General features: G+C 42.7%; 1 protein-coding gene across 1 annotated transcript in view; it reads left to right on the forward strand.

Annotated features, from left to right (window-relative positions):
• Map1b (microtubule associated protein 1B) overlaps nucleotides 1–15,441 on the forward strand; it is a 92,447-nt gene that overhangs the window by 65,889 nt on the left and 11,117 nt on the right. Inside the window, exons 2-3 of the mRNA XM_042690680.1 lie at nucleotides 1,750–1,832; nucleotides 4,843–4,983. Coding sequence (XP_042546614.1) covers nucleotides 4,852–4,983 — 132 coding nt within the window. The 5' untranslated portion in view covers nucleotides 1,750–1,832; nucleotides 4,843–4,851. The remainder of the gene's footprint in view (nucleotides 1–1,749; nucleotides 1,833–4,842; nucleotides 4,984–15,441) is intronic.

A 15,441-nucleotide genomic window follows, 5' to 3' on the forward strand; every position in this document is an offset into this window, starting at 1 on the left:
CATGGGCTTTAGCTCTTTGCCTGAGTGAACTATGTGTTGTTGTTATTCTGATGCGAAGTTTCTTCATCTTTACGAGTTTGGAATATGACACAAAATACTTCTACTTAACTTTCCTTTCTTGTCTTGATTTTTGTTATTATTGTTCCCCACCTTTTTTGGGGGGGTCAGTACTCTTCCCCTTAATGCTTCCTGGTTTCTTTTTTTTTATGTATGTCTGGTTTTATTCCTTTGATCTGTTTCCTAGCTCCTCTTTTGGCATTTCACATAGTGCCTCATGTGTTTTTGCAAATCCTTAGCTAGTAACCCATTGTAAGGAGGTCACCTAGGAAAGTTGTACAGTGAGGCAGCTCAAGTCCAAACTCTACTGATCTTGACCTCTTACTACTTATGTGACATTGGGCTAATTAATTCTCTTCTTTTGACTCATTGTGGTCTCAGTGATGGCGGGGGGGGGGGGGGGGAAGGGAGCGAGAATAAATCATAGCACCTATGTCATAGAGCTCTTCAGGGATTATATAAAGTCTTAGAACATTGCCTGATGCGGACATTGTTTAGTTTGGGCTGCTGCTATGTCTAATTAGCATCTACTGGTAAATCCTAGCCGTTACAGAAGTATGGAGGAGGAGCAAGGGCTTGCTGATGGTCATGCTGGTGCAGTTGAATTTCAGCTCTTTGATGGTATAAAGGAAGAAAGCTTAACTAACAAGGGCTCCCTGAAGTGCTTGCTCTCTTCCTTTCCCTCCCTCCTCCCCCTCCCCCTTCCATCCTTATTGTTCCGTTTTCTGCCTTTCACCTGCATTTCCAGGTAGCAGATATGCTCTTTTCCTCTTCCCTTGTTCTGGGCCTCCTTCTCTGTCCCTTTTCAGTTGCCTGGAAACTTAGGCTACAGGAAAGTATATATTCACCAACTCTTGCTATAGCAGCTTTGTGGCTCCCATCTCATGGTTCAGGGAGAGAAGAGTTGATAGAAGGCCATCCACAGGCCTCTTGTCAACCTTGACTGAGGCTGGTTCAGCCACAGTGTAAGGCTAGGAGGTGTGGGAAGTGGCAGCTGCGTAGCGTAGGGCCCTGCATAGTTTCAGCCCTTTGTAGCCAGACTTTCTCATCCCACACAACACCTTGCTTTGTTGTTCTCTACCAATTTTGCTTGTTTCTTAGGGAGGCAATTTAGCCGCCCTATCCAGTGGGAGGGTTGTTCTCCACTTTTCTATGAGCAAGTGAATTAATTAATGAATACCCCAACAAAACGTAAGCTTGCCTCAGACAGCCATTCTAGCTGTTGAGGCTAATTGTTAGTCCTGGTTTCTGGATGTCATTCATTTTACAATAAGGCTCCTAATTAATCTGGGCACAGTTCTCACCAGAAGAAAGGCTGATAGGGAGAAACATCCCCAATTACCATGAGAAAGGAAATGTCAAGAGCCCTGTTGAGTTTTTCTGGCATCCACTGCCTTGTCTCTGATGAAAACCGCCATTAGGGCAGGAGGCTGCTTGGAGATCAACCATGAAAACGGGAGAGTGTGAGAGCCTGGCGAGCCCTGAGCCACACAGCCCCAGCTCTGGGACAGACCTGCGGTGTGCCTTCTCTCTTGTTCAGTAGCGCTACCGTGTTTCCCAAGGCAGTGTAGAAGGTCCTGGTACCTGGTGCTGCATCAGAGGCAGCGATTCTTCTGCCATCCCAGAAACAAGAAGGCAGCTTCCATCCAAAAAAGCTAAAGGCCTCTTCTTTGTGTGTTTTTGTGCCTGCAGGACAAAAGATCCTTCATCACCGAAGTGACATCTTGGAAACGGTGGTTCTGATCAACCCTTCCGACGAAGCAGTCAGCACAGAGGTAAGCACCTGCCTCCGCAGGGTCTCAGATGGGAGTCAGAGAGGGACACAAGGGGAGAAGACCTGGGCCCAGGGGTATTTCCTAACCCCTAGCCGGTGGCTGGAGGTCTGCATCAGTACCACTTCGGATTGTCATAGCCATGTAGCTGGAGTCATAATGTTTTGTTGAGGCAAAGAAGAATGTAGGCTTTGGGGTGTGCAGGGGGCACATGGCTGCAGGAGTAGAGATGAGAGGAAAGAGACTTCAAGTTATCTATATCCTGAAACATAAACGAAAGGAACTTTTTTTCTGCGACCTTTTTTTCTGATAATATTTTATGGAAAGAGCTGAGTTGTGTTGTTTGTTCATTTGTTTTTTAAAAAATTTTATTTTACTGTAAAGATGCTTTACAGAGGGGTTACAGTTTCACAAGTAAAGCAATGAGTCCATTTCTTGTCGAGCATTGTTACCCCTTCCCTTGTTCTCCCACTATCCCTTCCCTCCCCCACCTCCCTCACTCTTCCCTCCCCAGGAACTTTTTGAAAAGCAGCATCTTAGAGACAAGCTGTGCAACAGCTTCTCCTTCTAATGTTCCTACTTAATGTGCTTTGAGGTACCAACTACTCAGGAGAGGCTATGATATAACATGACTAAAATGTCAGTGTTGGTTATTGTTATTATATTATTATTACTTTTATAAAGGTGATGTGCAGAGGTATTCTATTATTACTGACACATGAAATTATTGCTAGAGAGAGTAACTGGAGCTTTGGAGCTTACCTAAGAATTTGGCTGAAGCCAAGAATCCCTGATTACCCAGGCCAAGTTGCTGTTACAGCTCCATTTCTACGTTGGTTTCATACCCTGGAGATTGAATTGCTTCTTTGGACATTAATGTAGCCAAAGATGCTGGGAGATCTGCAGTTTCTCTTGCCCCTGCTTTTTATCATTTCTGATAATGTCCTGGCTTAAAAAAATGGAACACAATTCATATACCACTAAAAACATCCTTTTAAAGTGTGTAGTACAATAATTTTTAGTTTATTTACAAAATTGTGCAACCATCACCACTACTTAATTCCAAGACATATGACCATCACTGGTCCTCCTTAGGCCTATTAGCTATCATTTCCCATTCTATCTGATGCCCTGGATCTATTTTCTATCTCTAGATTTGTCTGTTTCAGACATTTTCTATAAATGGAATTCTATAAATGGCTGGTTTTACTTAGTGTTTTTGTTTAGGAATGTTTTAGTATATATCAGAACTTCATTCCTTTTATGGCTATCTAATATTCCATTGTAGCTATTTATCCATACTTCAGTTGCTGGATAGTTGGGTTGCTTATCTATCTATCTATCTATCTATCTATCTATCTATCTATCTATCTATCTGTCTGTCTTATCTGTCCTATCTCTATGTATCTATCTATCTATCTGTCTGTCTGTCTGTCTTATCTGTCCTATCTCTATGTATCTATGTATCTATGTATCTATCTACCTACCTACCTACCTACCTACCTATCTACCTACCTATCTATCTGTGCTGGTCCTGCATCTTGAATTCAGGACTTGGGTGCTGTCTGTGAGGTTTTTCCTCAAGACTAGTGCTCTACTACTTGAACCACAGCTCTATGTCTGGTTTTTTGGTAGTTAATTAGAGATAAAAGTCTCACAAAGTTACCTACCTGGGGATGGCTTTGAACCACAATCCTCAGCCTCTTCAGCTAGGATTACAGACCTGAGCTACCAGTACTGCTTTTTTGAGTGACATGATGTTGACCCATGGATACCTGCTGCAGCTTAGCAGAACCTCTTTGCCAATCCATCTAAGAATGAGTTCACAAAAAAATGTTAGGATCGCAGTCTCCTTGTAACTAACAAAATTCACACATAATTATGATTTGAAAAGAACTGGAGGATTTATATGGCTAGACAGAATACCTAGAATCCACTGTGAGACATTAAAAAGGGAAAGTATTTTTTATTTTATTTTTTGAGAAATCCTGGCTTACCAGTAGATTGGATGGGCCTGAAGAAATTGCTTGGGTTGTCTATGATTAATCTGAAGAGCAATAGACTGTGTTCTGTTTACTCTGTGTGTGTGTGTGTGTGTGTGTGTGTGTGTGTGTGTGTGTGTGTGTGTGTGTGTGTGTGTGTGTGTGTGTGTGTGTGTTATCCAGGGCCTCATATTTATGGGGCAAGCACTCTACCACTTGAACTACATCCCCAGCAGCCTGTTAACTTTTAAGCCTAGTGTGATGTGTGGCACGTAGCATGTGCTGAACATTCGTGAACTGGGCTCTGAACCAATGTCTTGATGCTTACAGTGGTGTTTCTGTGGAAGTCCAACTGGCTTCCTGCCACTTAAAGTTCACTGAGAGTTCTTTAGTGAAAACCATTTGCAACTGAGTTTCTAAGATTTCTATTCAGGGGAAGGATTTTGTTGTTTGAGTTCAATGTCAGGTACCTGGTTGGTCCCACTGGAGACTGCGTGTGGAGCAGTGTGCTTGCTCTGTGGCTGGGAAGGGAAGGGATTCTGGATAGGACAGATGAGTGGGGGCACTATTTGGAACCTGTCCTTCTGAGAGGATATTTGGGGGACCCGGACTGTACATGGTGACAGCCTGCCAGATATTCACATGTCTTTCCCGGCCTCACAGCCTACATGCCATGAGCAGATACTTCTGAACAGCTGTGTAACAGATACTTGCCAGCTGTGAAGATGGCTTTGAAAAGGGGAGGAAAGTAAGGGGAGAAATCAGCCACCACTGTTGTCTTGGTTGAAGCAAAACTTTGAAAACTGGTATTCACTGGGGATCTAATGGCCACACTCATTAATTCTGCAGATAAATTCTACAGCCAGAGCTCTGTGCAACCCTCCCTGCCCCCATGCCTAGGGGAAGAAATTAGACTCTTAGAAAATGAGCGCCCTTTGTTGGGCAGAAGCTTAGTGTGCTCCCAAGGCTGGCACGGCTGTGGAGGGAGTCGGGGCCCTGCCCACACTCACATTCTGTGCCCGCTCTTTCAGGTGCGCTTGATGATCACGGACGCCGCCCGACATAAGCTGCTTGTGCTCACTGGGCAGTGCTTTGAGAACACCGGAGAGCTCATTCTCCAGTCCGGCTCTTTCTCCTTCCAGAACTTCATAGAGATTTTCACCGACCAAGAGGTGGGTTCCAGTTGTTTGGTTATTTTTGTGCCCCAGGCTGCTCTTTGAACACACTGGGGAGATAGAAGGAGGGGAGGGAGCATCACAGCCCCTGTGAAATAAGCAAAATTATGTGATCCAAAACAGGGTCCTATGAGTCACTGCCAAAGACTGGAGTGACCTCATTGGTAATTGGTTGGAACCATCCCTGCTGTGTCTGAGGTATAGATGGGGTGGTGAAGGGGTTGCCAGTGGCCCAGCATTGACAGAGAGCAAGTGTGATGGAGGATCTCTATGACAGAACCCCAGAGAAAAATCCAGGCTTTTTGTTTTCTGAGAGAATAGTCCAAAGATCTCTTAGACTTTGGGTAGTATGTCGTCCCCTTGGTCTTTTCTGGTATTTCATCTACTTGTCTTGGTCCAATTGTTTCTAATTTCTCTTGCTTCTAATACCTGGTGTTGATGTTTGAACTTGGGCACTTAGGTTGTAGAAACAGCCCACAAAACAGAGAGAGATCCAGTAAAGGAGACATGCAGGAAAATAGGATACATCTGTGGCCCCCAATAAAGTAGGCTAGAGCTGGTACTGATGTTTTTCATACATAAATCTTACTTATTCAAGGATGATACCTTTGAAACATTGACTATTGAAGGAAGTTAGTGACATTTGGTAAAATTAGATGAAACATTTGAATTTATTTCTGCTTGAGCATTTGTCCTAGCTGGAAACTCTTCATACACATGTACTTTTTACATTGAGTATGTTTGCTTGTAGCAATTACAGAAATGACTGAGGACTGTTCCCACAGCTGGGGGAACCCAGCTAAATGGAGAAGCTGAGGGTAGGCTGATACAAGTCACCACAGCACGTGACCTGTCTTCCATAGGCAGTGGAGTTAGTTGTCCATGTCCTGTATGCTGCGAAGGGCCATGTGCCTTTCTAGAGTTAAACTCCTTTTACCCCAGAGTTTTACAAAGAGGTATCTGTGTGCTTGTCCTCACAGACAAGAGCTGTAGAGAAACCACAGAGGCCTCACTTGAAGACCTCCATGAAACGCTGGTCAGATGGTTAAGACTTCTTAATATGAAATTGTGGAAAGGGACATTTTAGTTCGTTCTTGGTGACTTCGCAGCATCAGGCACGGTGCTGTCTGTGTCTGGAGGCACACAGCACTCGGTCCCCCTTCTCACTGCTGGCCTGTGTTTACCCTTGTGAAATGAAAGCTTCTCTTTCTCCTATGATTAGGCTCTCTTCTTCCTCCATGCCCCCTTGACTCTGATACATTACACTCACAGGTAGTTAAAAGCCCAGTAAACCATTGCACAGTTGCATTGAGCCTGAGCTGCAATTCTCACTTGCCTACTGCTCTGAATTTGGGATGTAGTCATGGCAATGTCAGAATCTTTTTCAAGATTATATTTTCAAAGGTGGACACAGGTGGTTCTTGCCTATAATCCTAGCTACTCAGAAAGGTGTGATCTGAGAACTGAGGTTCTAAGACAGCTAGGAAAATCTGTGAGACTCTGATCTTCAATTAGTCACCAAAAAGACAGAAGTGGAGCTGTGGCTCAAGTAGTAGAGCATCAGCTTTGAGCAAAAAGATTAAGGGGGGTTTTAAAAGAATTGTATCTCGAAGTTAATCTCACACACAGAGAGCCAGGGCAGTTGGCATTTGTTTAGCAGCTCAGAGGTCTCTCTCTGTCTCTGTCTGTCTGTCTGTCTGTCTGTCTGGCTCTCTCTCTCACACATACACATACTTCATCCACATCTTGCCCCAACTACAGAAGAGAGCTGCAGAGGCCTGGAAGTGGCTCAGACTGGATGAGCAGTCAAGTGGTCTGCTTGTAATCTCAGTTCTGCCCTGAGCCCTTAGCTCATTTGTATGCACATGTGCACATTTCTGAATTGCTATTCAGTTCTGTAGTTTGTTTCTAGTGGCTAGTTTCTACTCACATTGTTGTTGTTGCTGCTGGTGGAGTGTGTGTGTGTGTGTGTGTGTGTGTGTGTGTGTATGTGTGTATGTTTGCCATAGCACCAAACAAAAGAAATATGTAAAGCAAAGCATTTATCATTGCCAAGACTTTATATAGAGAAATATCATATTTCTTCCATCTTGACCCTAAGTAATACTGCCCTTTTTAGATTTTATTTTTGGCGGTCGTCGGGCTTGAATTCTGGGCTTGGGTGCTGTCCTTCAGCTCTTCAGCTCAAGGCTAGCGCTCTACCACTTGAGCCACAGTGCCACTTCCAGTTTTCTGGTGGTTTATTGGAAAGAGTTTCACGGACTTTCCTGCAAGGGCTGGCTTTGAACTGCGATCCTCAGATCTCAGCCTCATGAGTAGCTAAGATTACAGGGGTGAGCCACCAACACTCAGCAATACTCCCCTTTTTAAATAGGACCAGTGTTATTAATAGTAAAAATTACTAGTTAATTAATTTTTATGAATGATGGAAGCTGAGCTCTTATACAATGAGCTGTGCTTGTGTCAGATGTTATCATTTACAAAAAGACAAAGAAAGATGTACTTGAGGAATTTGGGGTCTGTGGAGGGCAGATTCCCCAGAGTTTTTCATCATAGGGGCAGATTCCTTGTTTTGCTTAGACAGGCATCATGAGGTCAGAGAGTAGGTCCTGGAGTGCTCTGCTGCCTTCCTACCTGCCACCCCGATACTGATGCTCAGCACATGTGAGGAAGGATCCCTATAGTTTTCTCTAACAGCTTCCTGCCCGTCAATGATGTCAGGGCAGTAGGGAAAGGAGAGGTAAGAGAAAACACCAAGTAGATTTCACTTTCTTCCTCCTACCCCAACCACAGCATCTCAGAGCATTATCTCTCTTTTTTTTAAAAAAAAATAAATTTTTATTGTGAAAATACTGTACAGAGGGGTTACAATTACATGGGTAAGATAATGAGCACATTTCTTATCAAGCATTGTAGCCTCCTGCTTTGTTCCCCCCCCCAAAAAAAGTTGTAAAGTTCGTTTTTTGACATAATGATTTGTATATCTCATTGTTGCAATGGGTCCTCCTGTATCCCTGTTTTAACGATTTGTTTTTTCCCTTCCCCTCCACATATACCAGCATCATTTATAGTGAAAGCAGGGGTTCTACCATGGGGAGGGACATACAAGGCAACAAAGACATTATCTTACAAATATGTTAGAAACAATCGCATGAAAGATCTCTCTCTCTCTCTCTCTCTCTCTCTCTCTCTCTCTCTCTCTCTCTCTCTCTCTCTCTCTCTCTCTCTCTCTTTTTGTCAGTCGTGGGGCTTGAACTCTAGGCCTGTCCCTGAACAATTCAGCTCAAGGCTCATACTCTACCACTTGAGCCACTTCTAGTTTTCTGGTGTTTTTTTTTATTGTGATTAAGTGATGACATAATTTCCCAAATTTCACAGTATTGTGGAATAATGATGCTCAAAGTCACAAGCTCATTCTAACTTTCCTGGAGCAAATTGTCTATCACGGTCTATAACATATAACAGTGTACACATGTTATACACCATACATGTGATCAGCAGCATGGGGCTATTTAGTAGTGGTTCGACCAGATGAGTGGAAGTTCTTTGTTTCTTAAGTCCTGTTAATTTTGTCGTATCACCTAACATTTTGGATTTAACATCCACTTATCAGGGAGACCATGTACCATTTGTCTCTTTGCTCTTGGCTTACCTCGCTCAACATGATTTCTTCTAGCTCCATCCATTTCCCTGCAAATGCCATTATTTTGTCATTTCTAATGGCTGCATAATATTCCATTGTGTATAGATACCACAATTTTTGGATCTATTCATCTGTGATGGGGCATCTGGGTTGTTTCCATATCCTAGCTATTGTGAACAGTGCTGCAATAAACATGGAGGTGCATGTGTCTTTGTATATTGGTTCCTATTGTTCAGGGTAGATGCCTAGAAGTGGTATGACTGGGTCGTAAGGGAGGTCAATCTTTAGCTTTCTGAGGACCCTCCAGACTGCTTTCCAAAGTGGTTGTATAAGTGTACATTCCCACCAGCAGTGTAATAGGGTTCCTCTTTCTCCACATCCCCTCCAGCATTTGTCATTGGCTGATTTGTGGGTGTGGGACATTCTGACTGGGGTAAGGTGGTATCTCAGGGTTGTCTTTATTTGCATTTCCTTCACCACCAGGGATGGTGAACATTTCCTCATGTGTTTCTTTGCCATTTTTATCTCTTCATCTGAGAAGTCCCTCTTTAGTTCCCTTGCCCATTTAGTAATTGGTTTGTTAGGTTTGGGAGGGTTTCTTGAGTTTCCTGTATATACTGGATGTTAACCCTTTGTCTGATATATTGCTTGTAAATATTTTTTCCCAATTAGTTGGTTGTCTTTCTAGCTTGGTTGCGATAGATTTAGCTGTGCAGAAGCTTTTTATTTTAAGGTAGTCCCATTTGTTGAGTCTCTCTCCAACTTGTTGTGACCCTGGGACTCTGTTCAGGAAGTTCCTTCCTGTGCCTATTAGTTCAAGTGTCTCTCCTACTCTGTCCTGTAGTAGTTTCAGAGATTCAGGTTTAATGTTAAGGTCTTTAATCCATTTTGAGTTGATGTTGGTGCATAGTGATAGGCTGGGGTCCACTTTTAGTTTTCTGCATCTGGCCGCCCAGTTTTCCCAGCACCAGTGGTTGAAGAGGCTGTGTTTCTTCCATTGTATGTCTTTGGCTCCTTTGTCAAATATCAGCTGACTGTAGGCCTGTGGATTTATTTCTGGATCTTCTATTCTATTCCATTGGTCTTCGGGTCTGTTTTTGTGCCGGTACCATGCTGTCTTTGTTATTATAGCTCTATAGTAGAGTTTGATGTTCGGCATGAATATCCCTCCCATGTTGTCTTTATTCCCTAGAATTGTTTTGGCTATTCTAGGTCTTTTGGCTATTCTAGGTCTTTTGGCTATTCTAGGTCCAAAAATATGAATTTTTGGACTGTTTTCTGTATTTCAGTGATGTACGTCATTGGGATTTTAATAGGAATTGCATTGAATTTGTATATTAATTTTGTCAGTATTACCATTTTCACTATATTAAGTCAGCCTATCCAAGAGCATGGGAGGTCTTTCCATTTCCTAGTGTCTTCTGCAATTTCTTTCTTTAACTTTTTATAGTTTTCATTAAATAGTTCTTTTACATCTTTGGTTAGGTTAATTCCTAAATATTTTATTTTTTGGGAGGTTATTGTGAATGGGGTAGAGCATTATCTGTTTTATGTCATGGGCACTGTAGTAGATTGGAAATGACCAGAGTATATTAAAATATTAATTAAAAGCTCCTTAGGTTCCTAAAATTTCCTTGGCGACTCTCCTTTGTCAAGAAATGGAGTGATAGGTCGATTATAGGGGAAATGCAAAAGTTCGGCCTCAGGTATGCTTTGCTGACTTGACGTTATCAGACAGTTGGGTATTTCAGTCCAGAGCAGGAAAACTCAGGCATGCAGTTGGAAATAAGAATTCTTAATCCACTTGTGTAGTAGAGTATTTACTTATTTAACAATACTAGGGATTAAGCTCAGGGTCTTGTGCGTGCTAGACAGGTGCTCTGCCACTTGAGCCACTCCCCCAGTCCTTTTGTTTGGTTTTGCTTTTGGCCTATACTGGCCTGAAGTTGTTATGTAGCCCAGGCTAGCCTTCAACTGTCTTCTCGCTTCCACTTTCCAAGTGATAAGATCACAGATGTGCACATCATGTTTGGCTTAGATGTATTTAAAGCTCAGAAGACAAATGTGACCTAGAGAGGGAAGTGCATTAAGAGAAGGGGCTTGGGCAAAGCATGGAGATTCAGGCCAAGAAGAAAGAGCCAGCAGGGGAGATTTTAGGATTTTTTTTTGTCTAGTTTCTCTAAAATGTCTTGACCTGGGTTGGGAGTATAGCTTAGTAGTAGAGTACTTGCCTAGCAAGGACAAACAGAATAAACAAGTTAATACACGAACATAACTATAAAAGTGTCATGACTTCAACTAGACACAATATTCCAGAAATCATCTGACCTGATTAAAATTGCAAGAGTCAATGGCTTCTATACCTTTCAATGCAGCCTTTTATTAACTAAATCTAAAAGTAACTGTTGGCCACCGCTCCACATGATTACACGTCAGTGGAAAAGGAAAATGAGCAGGCTTTGAGGAGCTCTGCAATGTACATAATTTGGGGGCTCCTGTTAAGGGACAGAAAATACCATTATTAAAACATGATTAAGTACAGAGCTTTAGTTGAGGACCAAGCCAGCAAGAGTCCTTGAAGTTTAAGCTTCTTTACTTCCTGATAAATCCATTTGACTGTCAACTAAAATCCCTAAGGTTTTTCCCCCATGATTGTTGCTGCTAAGCCACATCGCCCAGACCCATACTTTACTCTGCCCACGTGATGAACTTGATTTTATCCCGTTAGAATGCCATCCTGTTAGAGATGCCTTAGCTGTGATCATCCCACTGCCAGAAATTTTCATAAATACCTTAATTCTGCCATCTCTCATTCTGTTCCGCCCCTGTTCTCTGCCACTGCATGTGACAAGCATGGCCGTTTTCATCAAGGACAGAGGCAGGCCCTGGAGGCAGCTCATCACAGCCCTGCACAAGGTTGACACTAAATAGCACTGTTTATCTGGCTGCCCACCAGCCCACCTAATTCCGCTATCACACGGTTCCCAGTGTCTATTAAATGTCTTGCTAAAGCCCAAGAGTAACTGTCTACAGTATTTCCTCCTTAGCCCAGTAACTAAACTAATCAACAAAAGGAAATGTGGTTAGAAAGCCATGGTTTAGAAATTCAAATCTTGTGTCATTAATGTCATCTTGCAGTCAGGCCATTTATTTCCTTTATCTTCCTCTTCCGGTATGCCTGCATTTAATCAGGACAGGTCATTCACAAAACTGATGACTATGGCCACAGAGCAGTATTTCTCCTACCCATCTTCCATCCATCTTTTTTTTTTTTTTTCGGTCATGGGGCCTGAACTCTGGGCCTGGCCGCTGTCCCTGAGCTCTTTAGTTCAAGGTGAGCACTCCACTCTACCACTTGAGCCACAGCGCCACTTCCGGCCTTTTTTGCATATGTGGTGCTGAGGATTTGAACCCAGGGCCTCATGCCTGCACGGCAAGCACTCTACCACTGAGCCACCTTCCCAGCCCTTCCATCCATCTTTGTTAGAACCACGGGAACTTCAGAGTGTCTGATAAGCACCAGCAAGCTCATGTCATTTCCCAAGTGCACCCTCCAGGAAGACAGAAAGTCTTAAATTAGACAAAGTTAGAGCAATTCAGCCTGGTATACAGAGCCTAGTTATGTACTGGGGAAACAAAGATGACTGAGATGCAAAGATACAGAAGATGGGTCTTACTAACCTAGAAACTTGTATCGCAGTGGACTCTAACAGTTACTGATTACTATTAGGATGGTTTTGTTATTCATTTAAAGAAGCTTCAGTTTCTAAGAACTGGCCACAGGTTTCCTTGCCATGATTAACATTGCTAGATCCTCCTTATTGATTGCACCCACTCATCAAATCAGTGTTGATTAAGCATGCCCATGGCTGGGCACTCTTCAGACACAGTGTTCTCCAGGGTGCTTGTTACTCACTAGCCTGGAATCAAGCTATTGGAGCCCATAGGGGCTTTGTTTCTGTTGTGGAATGGCTGGTCCTCCCTCTATCTTCCTTGCCCCTCCCACTGCCTCTCTTACTGCCAGTCCTGTCTCTGCATTCAGCTATTTTTCCAAAAGGACCCAGTTTTCCCTCAAACAAAACAAAATAAAAACCAAAAACAACTTGTTCAGCAGTACAGCTCTGCCTTGAGCATTCTTGATTCCCACTGACAGATCTCTCTTATTGGTTTTCCATGCCCCATGGCTTCCTAAGAATTCTGTGCAACTTTGTTTTATTTTTTTAATCATTTTCTGCATTTCCTAGAAACTCTCTGGGTAGAAGTGAAACAATGGAATATTTTCCATGAGATGGTCCTTTCTCTTTGAACTTGGTGATTGCTTGTGTCACACAGCTAGAGCTCTAGTGATCACCCTCCCACCCCACAGAGCTAGATTGTTAGACCATTTACTGCCCCACTGCTCAGCTAGAGTGGAATTTCAAAGATTAAGATGGGCAAAAACTTAATTTTCAGGCTTTTCTATTAATGAGTCAGCAGTTTGATTTATCCTGGATTTGTCCCCTAAAATGTGTTATAAAATATGAATAGTTGGATTTGCAGAAGTCAGCACTGAGAGGCTCTCCATTGTACTTGAGTAATGTTGACGAAGGTCTATATGTTAATTATTGGGCAGCGATCTAGATTTGGCAGTCATGTATGCTTTGAACAGCAAGTAATTTAAGCAAAGATTAAATGACTACCTTTCAGTTTGCTTGGCTTCCAAAATAGGAGTTCATTCTTATGGGAGATTGTGAAGTTGAGTCAGAAGAAAATTTGTTTGCTGTTTTGTGGTCTTTTACATGTTATGCTTAGGACAAATAGGCTAACAATACAAAAATAACTTTCTTAATGCTAGCCATTTAGAAAAATTCAGATTCCATACATTATCCTTACATCCACACATGTGACCTTAGAATGTGAATCTTATAGAACTAAGGAGACAGAGGAAACAACTCTAAGACTAGAAACAAGTAAAACCTGACTAGATGGTCAGGTGTAGTGGCACATACTTGTAATCCTAGTCATTGAGGAGAGATCTAGAGTATCAAGGTTTGAGGCCAGTCAGGGCAAAAAGTTAGTGGGATTCCATCTCAATTCACAAGCCTGGCGTGGAGGTGTGTCTGTGATAACAGCTATGGGGAAATACCCCTCTATGTAGGGTGTGAGACCATACTTGAAAAATAACTAAAGTGAAATGGCCTTGGAGGTGTGGCTCAAATAGTAAAGCACTTGCACTAACAAGTACAAGTCCCTGAGTTCAAACCCCAACACCTACATGCAAACAAACAAGAGAGTAAAAGTTCAAAGTTGAGGCTCATTGGCTCAGAAATTTCTGGCCCTCACAGACCCCTTGCTTTTCCCCATTAACATTTATATGGAGGATCTAGAGTCCTTGTCAATACACTGTAAGATGATTGATGAAGTTTGTAGAAACAAAGAATTTCTGGTATGCTTCTCCTTTGCTGGTTGCTGAACTAAGACCATGAAACATATGGCTTTAATAAGGAGTAAGGGGGAAAGAAAGTAGTGTTTTTATTAAACCACAATTGCTGTTTTGGTCCCGATGCCCTGATCCACATCCCCATCTTTGGGAAATATAAGCAGCATGTTAAAGCAAATGTTCAAGCCAAATGTGGCCTTAGCCACCCATCCTCAGCTTCTTCCGAGGAGAATGGAAGCAGGGAGAGAGAGAGCAATGTCTCACCTTGGATGTGAACTTGAGCCATGGGGAATGATCTGGCCACTGGTTGTATAATTATTCAACCACTTCAATCATCACAGCCTCAGTGAGAGCATTGGTATTTGCAGAAGTCTTGCTGGGTAAACCTCTTATGTTTTAAGTAGTGTGCACTGGTGCCAGAAACTAGTAATTTTTTTGTTGTAATGGGCAATCTATAACTTCCTGTCTTCCAGGGGAAAAGCCTACTGAGTCTTAGTCTTTTGTGCCTATTGAATTCTTAAAAGAGAACTGTTACCGGAATTCCTTTAATGTGTCCATCAAGCCTTTTGAGGGGAGGAAGCTGAGGGGAGTTCAGTAGGTTGAAAGTAAACGTTTTATATCATGGTGACCTGATTCGCATGTCTTTCTCTGTGATAGCTTAATATATTTTATTTTTGTTGTTGTTGTTTTTCATGTGTGTGCTGGTACTAGGGCTTGAACTCAAGGCCTCCTTTCTTTTTTTTTTTTTTTTTTTTTTTTGGGTCCAGTCATGGGGCCTGAACTCTGGGCTGGGCGCTGTCCCTCAGCTCTTCAGCTCAAAGCTAGCGCTCTACCACTTGAGCCACAGCGCCACTTCTGGCTTTTTTCTTTTTGCTTATGTGGTGCTGAGGAATCGAACCCAGGGCCTCTGGCATGCAAGGCAAGCGCTCTACCACTGAGCCACCTTCCCAGCCCCAACGCCTCCTTTCTTTTGCTTGTCTTTTTCACTCAACAGGTGCTCTACTACTTGAGCCACACCTTTAATTCATGCTTTTTGCTGGTTAATTGAAAATATTCTCTCAGCTTTATCTGCCTATGCTGGCTTTCAACTGCCACCCCCAGGCCTCACTCTCCTGAATAGCTAGGATTACAGGCCATGGATAATTTGTTGTTGTTGATGATATTTGTGGGGTTTTGTTGTTGTTTGTGGTGGTGTTTTTGGTGCTGGTCCTGGGGCTTGAACTCAGAGACTGTCTCTGAGCTTTTTTGCTCAAGGCTAATGCTTTACCACCTGAGCCACATCCTACTTCTAGCTTTTTAGTGGTTAATTGGATAATCTCATGAACTTTCCTGCCTGGGCTGGCTTTGAACCATAATCCTCAGTTCTCAGCCTCCTGAGTCACTAGGATTATAA

Source organism: Dipodomys spectabilis, unplaced genomic scaffold (genome assembly GCF_019054845.1).
Source record: "Dipodomys spectabilis isolate Male_0828 unplaced genomic scaffold, ASM1905484v1 ptg000140l, whole genome shotgun sequence".
Classification (NCBI taxonomy): Eukaryota; Metazoa; Chordata; class Mammalia; order Rodentia; family Heteromyidae; genus Dipodomys; species Dipodomys spectabilis.